The sequence below is a fragment of the Bison bison genome, unplaced genomic scaffold, assembly GCF_000754665.1.
Source record: "Bison bison bison isolate TAMUID 2011002044 unplaced genomic scaffold, Bison_UMD1.0 scf7180017864032, whole genome shotgun sequence".
NCBI lineage: Eukaryota > Metazoa > Chordata > Mammalia > Artiodactyla > Bovidae > Bison > Bison bison.
In genome coordinates, this window is record NW_011494604.1 from 848,897 (window position 1) to 861,309 (window position 12,413).

The following is a 12,413-nucleotide window of genomic DNA, read 5'->3' on the forward strand; positions in this document are numbered from 1 at the left end:
ACAGAGGATGAGATGGCTGGATGGCATCACCAACTCGATGGACGTGAATTTGAGTGAACTCTGGGAGTTGGTGATGGACAGGGAGGCCTGGCGTGCTGCGATTCATGGGGTCGCAAAGAGTCGGACACGACTCAGCGACTGAACTGAACTGAAGTTATTTGGTGGTACACAGGTCTTTGTTTTTGGCAATGTAAATTACAAGCCTATGAAATTTTATTAACTTCTTGGAGAAAAATTCTGCATCAGCATTGTGTTTTGTTCTACTAAATTACCTTGACTTTTTAATTGATAGGCAGTTTATTTTAATTTTAGTATCAGTACTATAGAAAGTCATGGAAATATTTAATGATCATGTAGTTTGAACCCTCTGATGAGCAGCAAATTATCTTGTCTGCCCGACTTTTAATAGATGACTTTCACCCACTGGATCTGCCAAACTAATGTGTAAAGATACTGTATCAGACTCTAAACTGAAAATTCAAATGGAAGTCAAATTCAGACTCATAATAATCAGCTTTTACTTTGTGCATGTCCCAGAATACTGGGGAGAATATTAAATCAATCCTGACACAGATAGTTTTCCCTCATTCTGATTATGAGGATCTTAATTTAACCCTTTCCTGTGTAAATTATTTTGATTCTTTAATTTCTATGATAACAAGTTATTTCACAAATCCATTTAGCATAAAGCAATCTCGTGATCAACATATTTATAGTAATTCAAGAAGCAAACACTGTGAATGAGAGAATTGAATGAACGTACTTGGTTTCTTTTTTATTTCTGTCCTCTGAAGTTATATCAGCAGTCTTAGCCCACTTATCCTACATATAACAAGAATTTTAATAAATGAAGTGGGAATATTTATGTCAAGGATCCTGGACCAAGGTTGGATTATAAGGATCCTGGATGTAGACATCAGGTATGTGAGTCGGCTCTCACACTGATAACCATCTCTGAGTCAAGGAGCTAACAAAAGTGCATAAAGTGGAGTTGGATCAGCTGCCAGTTAATTAGTTTACAATGACATTTCTCTTTTTATTTTATTAAATAGGTAAAATAGACACATAGTAAAAACTAAGTTCAAAAAAGCAGAAAAGGGTTTACAGTGAAAAATGTCTACTATCCTATGGCCCCCAATTTCCCTCTGTAGCGGCAACCCTGAATGTCAGTTTCTTAGGTATTTCCAGAAAATTCTATACATTTATAAATAAATGTGTGTGTGTGTGTGTGTGCGTGTGCATGTGCGTGTGTGTGTATACCTTACACTGTTCTGTACTTTTTTCATTTATTTATTTTTGCTGTCATTACCATCAGCAAATACAGTTGTTTCATTTTTAATGGTTGCGTAGGATACCTTTGTTTGGATGTTTGATAAATTTTTAAATAACCAACTCACAATTGGTGGACATCAAGCTAGTTTTTAATGTTTTCATAGTACAAACAATATTGCAGTGAGTGTTCTGTATATATGTGTACTGCATAGCTGTGGGATAAATTCCTAGAAGTGGAGTTTCTGGATCAAAGAGTAAGTGCCTTATTTGATAGATGTTCCCAAATTACCCACTACAAGATGAACTGTTTACAGTTTCATTCACAGTGGTTTTCAGACAGGATTCCCTGCTTCACCAGCCTCTACTTTTCTGAGACATCTCATGCCTCTTTTTTTCCCCACACCATGCTTGATAAAAATCAGTAAAATCAAATCTCTTTTCAAGACTCTACTGACAGTCCCCTTTGACTGTGTCCTCATTTCACCTTATCATTCTTTCTTTCCAACATGCAATTATTTTATTAGATTATGATTACTTTTCAGTTATCACACTTAAATTTTCCTGATTACAAATTGCATGTGAGGGTATATTTCCTTCAGAAATATAAATGTCAAAGGGATTATTTTTAAGCATATTTTTTAAAAACAGCTAATTCCATTAGTGGTTTGTGAACTCTTTCTTAGAAGTTGCACTCAGTTCTTAAGCGTTCGCATTTTCTTATCACTTATTTCAGTGTTTTATCATTGTATTTATTTATTTTTTATTGAAGTATAGTTTATTTATATTGTTGTGTTAATTTCTGCTGTACAGCAAAGTGATTCAGTTATAAATATATATACATTCTTTTTTAATCTTCTTTTCCATTATGGTTTATCATAGGATATTGAATATAGTTCTCTGTGTTATAGTCAATGTTTTATCATCTTTACTATCTAGGATTATCTGTTTTGAGGTCAGTAGTGGTCTCTGCTCTGATTACCATGACTAACCATAAGTTAGTATAAAGTGTTTTTTAGATAGAATACACTTCTATAAAGCTACCAGTGATATTCCATCTCTAGATTTCCTAATGTACACTAATGAGTCATGTGTAAGGAGAATGTGTTGTTGATTTGTGTGATCCGTGTCCAGCAAACATACAATAAGCGTGATGTGTTGGGTTTTAAGAAACTCTTGAAAATTGCATTATGTTTTAAATATGTTTATTGTATCTATTAGATGCTTCCCATTTAATCCTGTGTCTAATCTGGTCATCACTTTAGCCAGCAGTGTGTCCTTTATTCACCATCATCCTTTTGTCCTCTATTTCCATGTGTCTTCTAATCAAAGAAAGCCTAAGTAATCACCAACTATTTGTGATAGTAGAATGTGAAAAATATCTTCTAGTCCTGAAAGGCCAGTGTAATTGGAGGAGGAAGTATGAGTTGAGATTAATTAGAGAAATGCTGTTAGGAAACAGTGGATGCAGATTTTTTTTTTAACGTCTCCAACAACGTTAGGGATTATTAATGATTGCAATTGAGTATGGTAAATTCTGGTAATTTGATATTAGTTCTATGAATAATACATAACAGATTTAGAGTAATTCCCTCACTTTCTTCTGTTCCTCAATAGAAATTTTTTCCTTAACGAATATTTTTATTAAAAATATTTTCCTGGTAACTTTAAGGTTAAAATAATTGCTACTCACTATCATCAGTGGACATGATATCCTTATTAGTCCAATGGGAGATGTTTTAGGTTTCTAAATAGGATATCTGTCTTTCCTCATTGATTCTGTGATTTAGTCGCTAAGTCGTTTCTGACTTTTGTGACACTGTGGTCTGTAGCCCACCAGTCTCCTCTGTCCATAGGGTTTTCCAGGCAAGAATACTGGAGGGGGTTGCCATTTCCTTCTCCAGGGGATCTTCCCAACCCAGGGATCAAACCCAGGCCTACTGCACTGCAGGCAGATTCTTCACCGACCAGCTACCAAGAAAGCCCGTTGATTCTGTATTCACCTTCAAATTAACATTTTTGAAGATTTGTATGCAGACAGTAGCATTAATATAATTATTTGGAGTGGGGCACATTTCTCTAACCATTCCTCTAAGAATAAGAACAGTGGTCTTGTTCAAAATTTTCACTATAGATTGAGTTCATAGGCTATTTATAGGCTAATCTGGGATCCCAGCCACTATTAATTATACATTTCTAGGTGAAATTTTTTTTCTATGTTCCAAAAATGTCATGTATTTAAAAAAAATTCTTGACCTGAAACTCATTCTAAAATTGAGGACTATTTCTATTTTAAGTGTTTCTCCAGGAATTACATAGTAGATAACTTTTATTTTGTGTTTGAAGGCTGTTATTAAACAGTCTTAAAATATGTAATTTTCAGTAATAATTAATGTCGCTTACATCTTTTCTTAGATTTTAAGTTTTCTTTAAAATTATAGAATGAGTCTAGATTTTGTGTTAAGTTGCTATATTTTATCTGTCCCTCAATATGCCAGGAGTGTGACTCAGGGGAAAGAACCCTTTAAATTGTAACAGTTAAAATTGTTTTTGTGCTTTAGAGTAATCCACCAAAAACATAAAGCAAATAAACTGGTAATCATTCCAGCTATAAAACCTTTTCCTATATACTCCCCAAAACCCGAGCGAAGAGCTGACAGATGTGTGAAGCTTTATCCAACTTCATCACTTGCCACTGAGAAGAGGTAAAATTCCAGAGTTAATACTCATGAAAGAGACACCAGAACATCCATCTGATATGACTCACTGCCACTCCTGTGAAACTGAAATGTTTGTGTTTTTATTTTAGTGACATTGTACGCCTCCTGTATTCTCCTGGGAGTGTTCCTGAATAGCAGTATACCTATATTTTTTGAGCTTTTTGTGGAAACTGTCTACCCAGTTCCAGAAGGAATTACTTGTGGAGTTGTCACTTTTTTAAGTAATATGTTCATGGGAGTACTTTTGTTTTTTCTCACATTTTATCACACAGGTAAGAAATTTGACTCTTCATTTACTATCTAAATGTGTCCATTAGGAGCTAGGTTTGTGGTGCTAATGTATAGACAATTATGTGATGAGTTCTAAGGTAAATCACTTTATTTGAGCTTTCATGTGCCAATAAAAGAAAATATCTTCAGTTGCTTTTCTTGAAATGCATCCTAGCCTAATGTAATGTACCCTAACCCCTCGCACACACCTGGAATTTCTGATTTAATTAACTTGGACAGGGGCCCAGCATTTCTACCTAACCCTCCAGGTAATTCTAACATGCTATTTCTCATTGAGAACCAATGATATCTTGCTTTAAAAAAAATTACTTTGACTCTACTGTCTTAACATAGGGTTGAAATTAAGGTCAGGGATATATATGTAGTTTAAAGCCTTATGGATAATGAGAAGTCACTCAAAGAGCAGATCCAGTGTATAGGACAGCTTGTCCAATGAACATTTTATGATTACAGAGGTGCTCTTTGTCTATGCTGTCAACACAGTAGTCACTAACCCCACGAAGCTAATGCAGCTACCAACCTGGGTTTTTCATTTTATTTCATTTTGATTAATTTAAATTTACATTTAATTGCTACATGTGCCTGCCGAATTGGTCAGTGCAGGTATAGTGTGCAAAGAAGGTTAAAGTTCGAGTCCAGGGGTATGCCTTTGAAGAAGAGGGAGGTCCTCACAAAAGAAAGGATTAGGGTCCTCAACCCACATGGAGGAGCTCGCCTTGGACCAGAGAAGGTGGAGAGAAGGCAGTGTACAAGCCTTAGAAGCAGACATCTCTGCCAGGCACATTGCTCGGGGAGAGTTCCTTCTTGATGTCATCAACTTTTCTGCTTAGAAGCCAGTTCATCTATGATGAGCTTGTGGGAAGACAGTGGAGAAAGGGCCTAAGGAGAGAATGAAATAGCTTTTGAGGGGGTGGGAAGAACTGCTGCAGGAACAGCTGCAAAGCTCACTGGGCTTGTTGAAGGCAGACCCCACGGTGTTGGGGTTGGCAGCTTTGTAGTGACTCTGCTTTGCAGTTGCTTGGCTTTCTCTGATACTGTCTTTTCTGCAGTCCAGATTTTGTCTCCCTGGTTTAGAAATTAGGGGCCCAATTATTTAGGCTTCTTTTTCGCATGTTAAAATAAAGATTTATACTTATTTTATACTTCTACATGTCTTGTTTTTTATTTTGTACTTGTGAGTTGTAAATATAAATCTTTTATTAATTTTTACGAGGTTTCTGTCCCATTTTATTTCATCTTAAACAAATGAGTATTACCACCTTTTTTTTTTCTGGTTGATGTTTTCTTAACTACTTATCAGATACCAGTAAATATGGGTAATTTGAACATGTAAGAATCTAATTTATAGGACTCAAATATAAGAAATGCTCTGAAATGTGACAATTCAAGAAACCTAATTATTTTCAGGAATCCTCACAGGCTTGTAATTGAAATAATAGTGACAATAACATCATTGACTCAAAAACAAATTTTTGAAACTTTAACAGCTGATGAAATAAAATCTCCCTGAGCTTTGGACAGCTTTTGGCAGAGCACTTTCACCTCACAGCAAAATCCAAATGCTATATTAATTTCTTACTATAATTAACAATAAACTAGATCATTTCTGTCAATCAGTAATTCAGGAAAAGAAGTTTTCAGCTTTGCTAAACCTGATATCCATTTGGTTTGCCCTATGAACGACAGTAATATTTTCGAAGGCGATCTTAATAAGGTCAGACCACTGTTCACTGTCCTCCTGGAAATGTGTGTTTCCATTAGAGGAAATGCCATCACCAGGTGTCAGGGTAAAGTCTTTGCCCCCAGTTAGTTTTCTAAATGGAATCATCTAACAATTATTACATTATCAGCTTTAACCCACTTCAGTAGTGTCACAGTTGACAGAGATGGCTGTTGCCCTTAGCAATGGTTTTCCAGCTCGCAGACACAGGTGGGCTGAGTAGTCCTTACAGCCTGGCTGAGCATGCATGGATTCTCCTCTAGAATGGAAATTGCTGTGTCTTCCCAGCATTTAAAAACATCAACAGTAGATGCCAGATCATGTTACCCTTAACAGACCTCTTGCACATGACCTGTAGAATATAGGAGACATGTATTTATTGGTCAGTTTAAGGCAGGAACCACTCCTGCGCTGTCTGACTGTGGAGGAGGCCAATGCGTTCCTACCATTGTGCTCAGCCAGAAGAGAGTCTCTGCCGTTCTCCTGATTCCTGCATGTGGCAGCCTCCGATTTGTTCCGGTCAGTCAGTGCTCACTCCTCCTTTTGCAGGTTCTTGGTAACCAGATACAAGCAGACATTTGTGTTTCTTTGTCACAGGCAGTGTTAGAAACAGCACCATTTCTGTTCATTCCTATCTCACTGATATGATTGAGGGTTTATCTAGCTGGGGGAAGAAAGCTTCCCTCTTTTGGGTTGGTTTCTGATCACATGTCCTTACACATATCTGTATAGATAGAGGTTAAAGGTTTCTACCTAAACTCCATGACTACTGTGAAAAATAAAACTTTAAATAAAAATTAACCAAACAGGATGATTTTCAGGACCAAAAAAAAAAAATCTCAGTATGTTTTGACATTTTAGAGTTAATGAGAAAATCAGTGTGAAAGAGCTTTAACCAGGGCATGACTGGCACTCACTAAATTTTTTTTTTTCCTTCTGGATAATTTTTTCCTTTGTGGATAATTTTTTTTTTCTTTCTGGTGATGATAGGAATTTAAACATCGAGGCTTCTATTTTTTAAAAAATGTTTTTATATGCTTATTTTTCAATGTGTGTGAGGAATACAAACAAACCCACACCCCACAACTTTCTAAGGCTAAAAAGTTATTAGAACTATGAAAACTCTGTTGAGATTCTTTCCCTTATGTTTATTTGATCTCCGCCCCCAGAAGTCCCACAGCAAAATTCAACATGCCTTATAGCCTGGGTGTGATGATACAGAAATGACAAATCTGAAAACAATTATGTAAAATTATTTCCTAAACTTTTATTTCCACAACGTGGTATGCTAAATGTTGAATATGATAAATTCCCTTCCATTAGAACCAGTGTTTGAATGTCATAATTTAGTCATTTTAAATTTGAAAAACTCACCCAGAAGTTAGTTATATGTCAGAATTCAGCTATTAGTTACATGATTGGAGAGTCTGATTTTTAATCATCATAAAGATTGGTGGTGGTTTTTTAGATCACTTCTCAAGGCAGTACTAAACTTCCTGAGCGGAGTTCTTGTTTCCCCACCATGTGCTATCTGGTAGATGACTACATCAGATGTGGCTTTTCAGAGCCATACAGACTAACCCAAAATGACCACATTAGAGTGCTTTGCCTGGCAAGATAGGCTCTAGTATAGATTTGCCTGCAGATTATAGCCATTGCCATCATGGATGATGAATGTCACATGGGCTTCTATACCAATGCCACTTGACTTACGTGGAGCCCTAGGTCACAGAGTTTCCCCTGTTCTGTGTTGATTCTGCTTTGGAACCTGGGACCCTATCAAAGATTTCTTAGAGTTTGTCTGACTTGGGTTTTTCAGGGTCACTTTCAAAAAACGTTACTTGCTCCTTAATATAATCATATTTGCAAAACTGAGTTGCTTTCTATAATATTTGCTTTGCAAATCTCAGTGAGTTATTTCAGATAGCATAGTGATGTTTTATCCTAATGACTTCACATACAAAATCCATTTGAGAATGCTGTTATATTCTTTATATGCTCTAAAATGTATTCTAATGTTCTATTTTTATAGTTTGTAGCTCGTTCTGTAGTTTGTATTGTCTGGGTTTTGTTGTTGTTCTAGAAGCTCTGCAACAAGTTTTGGCTAAAAGCATTAAAGGTTTTTAATTAAGTCTTTCATTTTGAAGTAGCCAACCATGAATTTGAGGCTGCGTTGTGTGCTGAGGAGGGAGGTGTTGTCTGGTGGTTACCAGGAGAACAGGTTCAACAGATGTATACTAGTGAGAAGTAATTTTATATCTAAGAATAAAAACGCAATGTGACAGTAATTATTAGGTAATGTGTAATTAATGTAACTATTAGGTAATTAATGTGGGGTGAAGGGAGTATTACACTGTGAAATCATGGTGTCAGCTAGTTCTCTTGAGATATAGTGAAGACAGTTTTGTTAAATCACCATATTTTGGCTAAATCAACAAGGTAAGTAGAAGGCTGGTTTTGGAAAGTGTGTTATTCCAAGTTGTTTGGAATCAGACAAATAAGTTGAAGGTGGTAGAAACTGAAAGTGTGGCATCACTGCAGGGAAAGATGAGGTGAGAAGTAGAATGGTTCATCCTAATTAGTTCAGTCCCAACAGAGCCTCAGCATTTTGTGCAGAGCCCTGAAACATAATATGTGTCTCACTGTAAATTTGTAAATTGACAGAGTCCTCAGGCCGCAGCACAGGAGATGGTCGAGGACCAGCAGAAATGTAGAAGCAAATCATGAGCCTTGGAGTAGGAATTTATATGCTCTCTAGTGAAAGGCAAAGGGAAGGAGTGTTGGAAAATCGTGCTCACTTTAAAAGATAAAAAGACAGTTTTGACAGAAAAGGACTCTGTTGGTTTAATCATGTCATATGACCCTGGACTTCAGAGAACCACAGTTCACTTCACTCCTGCCAAGTCAAGTCAAACTTTTAAGCAAAGCCATTTCCTGCACATCAGAGCCACTTTAGCTGTGGTGTATGTGAATGGTTTTCAGTGGAAAATGCAGAATTTTTCCTCCCTGACCTTCTTCTCTCTAAACAATAATTTCTCAGAACACTGGTAGTTGGGTAAGCCAGATGAACTCACTGTAGAATGGACTTGGCTTTTCGGTGAGAGGTGTGTGCAGTAGTGAACATCAACCAACAAACCATGACACTGAAGAGCACTTTCAAGTTATTTCTAGAAATTTCATCTAAACCTAGGTAGAAGGAATCATTTTACAATACTGATGAAATAAAGGTCTGCTTTGGCAATATTTGACTAATTTCTAGGTTTAATGAGAGCTAGGACAAGTTGATCGTTGTTACATGTGTGTTACCTTAGCTCCCATGAAATACAGTCTCTAAGGTTTAGAAAATGTCCTTGATGTAGATTTCTTGTCAAGTGATGTACTTCCTGAGCTACTGCTTTAAGCAAATTTTAAATTTGACTTTAAAGTCAGAAACGCTCACTTTTCGTATAAATGCTATGCTGTTATCTCTATTTTGCTGCTTTTTTTTCTCTTATTTTTCCACTGATTCTTTTTGCCTGTTAAAATTATCGTCAGAAATCCAGAGGCTATCTGGTTAATACAAAAGCAGAAAATGCTGGGTATGCCATTTCAGGGAATATTAGAATAAAGACAAGATCCCAAAGATCACAGCCTTTCTGAGTATTTAGATTATAGTCAGTCAAATAAAGGACAGAAACCAGCTTTGTGTAAAAAATACCATTGAAATACACATCTTTGTTGCGTGCTGTAGAATAGCATGTCTGACTTTTAAAATGTAGAAATGGAGAGGTTAGGGAGGCTGCTTTTGTGAACATATTCCAGGGGAAAAAAAGTGTTACAGCACCTTTTCTTACCGGTTGGTTTTCTGATTTCCATTCCTGAGCATAAATTGCTCTTTTGGCCATATGAATTATGGATTAATCTAAAGCAGCAGCATAGAATCTTTTGGATGATTTTTGAAGATTAAGGCAGTATTAGCATTCTGTAGAAACGGAGAGGGAAAATATAAAATGTATAGCAGTGCCCAAAGGAAAAAATGTACTAGGAAACATATTTCCTTCATTTTTGTTTTTTAAATTGAAATTGCTGAATGGATATTAAACTAGAGAAGTTAACCACCCCACCCACCCTCCATCACCACCACCACCAGATTCTTTGTGCCAAGAAACTGCTCACTTCTACACCAAAACCTCAGAACTGACTGACAGAGGGGTCGGGATAGAAGGAAGCTGAACAGATACATGGCTCCAGGGCCCCTGGAGCCAGAGGAAGCAGCCAGAGACAGCACAGTGGGCTGGGCAGCATGTGTGTTTTGGTAACAAGAGACCCAAGATTGGCCTGTCGGAGAGTTCTGAATTCATGAATGAGCATTTTTGAAGAAGCGCATTCTCAATTCCATTAAATCAAAAACATCATTATTTGAATTGCCTGTTTAGATGATTTCTGTCAATTTTCTGGTAATTGGCATCATACATAACCATTCTGATGGTAGGAAAAAAAGACTAGAAAGAAGCCAAAGTATTCTCAGTAGTATCTCACAGGGTCGAATTAGGATTCATTTTATAATGTTTTACTTATTATATATATATATATATAATATGTTTTACTGTGATTACTGTATGATTTTTTGCTGAGAGTTAGGTATGTCTTTCCCCCAAAATATAAAAGTTTTATCTTAATTCAGGTGATTTTGTTTGTCTGTCTGATCCATCAGATATTTCAAAACAAGGATAAGAGTGATGGTGAGAGAGGGCACTTTATATATAATTAACAAACTAACATTTAAAGGTTATTGATTTTTTTTCTTTGAAGTAAGATTTGTTTTGTCTTGCCACTGAAGCCAAGGTGGATTAAACTGATGAAAAGTCATAAGCAATACTGATTAAAAATATCCACAGGAAAGCCCTGTAACATATTCCATGCATCACTTAGACTCCAAATTTGTCACTGTTTATTGAAAGCCGGTTTTCAGGCGTCCCAGGGCACATTTATTATAAGTGCTTATTTTAAGTGCTTTTGAATGCAAAGCAAGCAGGTTGCAGCCAGCATACAAGTGGCATTCTGCTGGTGACACGTGAATGCTTACAAGTGCATGTTTTTGTCTTGCAGAGTTGTCTTGGTTCAACTGGTGCCTTCCCGGGTCGTGTTTGCTCAGTCTCCTTCTCATTCTGTGCTTCAGGGAATCCTATGACAGACTGTATCTTGATGTGGTTGTCTCAGTTTAATAGCACAGACTCGAAGGAGTTTAAAAGGAGACTGGAAATCAACACTGCCTACTGCACATTTGCTTGGAATTGCACAGGAAAAAAAATCAAAAGGAGAAGAAAGAAACTTCATTCAGAGGTTTTGTTAGGTTATAGGTGACCACATTAATTTAATTACTACTAGGTCATAATAATGTGGAACTTGAGTGATAATAGTGGATTTAAAACTGCATCAGTGACATACCTGTGCCGGAGTCGGGTTAGAAGTGTGGGCTTACCCAGAAAGCACTACCTAGGTAATTCCCTCTATGTTTTGTGCCAGTGCTAAGCTACTGATTGGTTCATTTTAGTTATGAAAAGGAATAAAGGGTGCCTATCACATGAAGATAGCTCCTTCCCTAAGCCACATATCAGAATAGGAAGAAATGCCACTAACTTCTAAAGAAGTTTAAACCCTATATCAGATTTTAATTATAAAATAGCCAAGAGGTGTTTCAATGATAGAAATTAGCCACATGTACACTACATTTTTTTCTAATAAAGCAATTTCTTATGTGACTCCTGATTTGTAATTAGACTGGAAAGCTTCAGCCACCTTAATTATGGTGGCCAGCTGCTTTCTAGTGACCTCAGAGCGCATACTTTGTATCTCGATCTTAACTTATCCTTGTTTCTGTGAAATACAGTTTCATCTACTAGGCTCTTAAATGTTTATATTGAAGGTGACTAAATGTTTAATATAGTTGCATTAAATGCTATATGAAAAAATGTAATTCCGTTCCGATTTAGCACTTTGTGAAAAATGAAATGACAAATCCCACATTACATCCTGTGTCTTTGGGCAGATATATGTGTGGTGGCATGGGATGGGAAATCCAGCACCAGCTGTTATTTACCAGGGTTGCATTTTATTAAATAACCCTTATTTGAAAATAACAATTTATAGCCTTGAAACTTTCAAATCTGTGGAGTGATTTCTGAATTCCTTCCTTGTATCTCCATTCAGGGTATAAAATATTCAGTTCTATATGGAGTCAGTATATTGGAGAGGGCAGTATTTTGCCATTTCCTGCCTTCTTACTGTAAATGACAGCTTTTTCAAAAATAACACCCATTGGACAGCTCTTAGACATGTATTTCACTATGACATAAAGTAATATGCTTTCGTGGGGTTATGGTATTACCACTCTTCAGATTTACATAATTCTCCTCATGCAAGAAAATCAAATT

The 12,413-nt window shown here is 36.4% G+C and overlaps 1 protein-coding gene across 1 annotated transcript in view; it reads left to right on the forward strand.

Moving 5' to 3' along the window:
- DIRC2 (disrupted in renal carcinoma 2) overlaps nt 1–12,122 on the forward strand; it is a 91,154-nt gene extending 79,032 nt beyond the window's left edge. The window contains exons 9-10 of the mRNA XM_010834407.1: nt 4,079–4,261; nt 11,089–12,122. Of these exons, the coding sequence (XP_010832709.1) occupies nt 4,079–4,261; nt 11,089–11,204 (299 nt within the window). The 3' untranslated portion in view covers nt 11,205–12,122. The remainder of the gene's footprint in view (nt 1–4,078; nt 4,262–11,088) is intronic.
- Nucleotides 12,123–12,413: the final 291 nt, after the last annotated feature.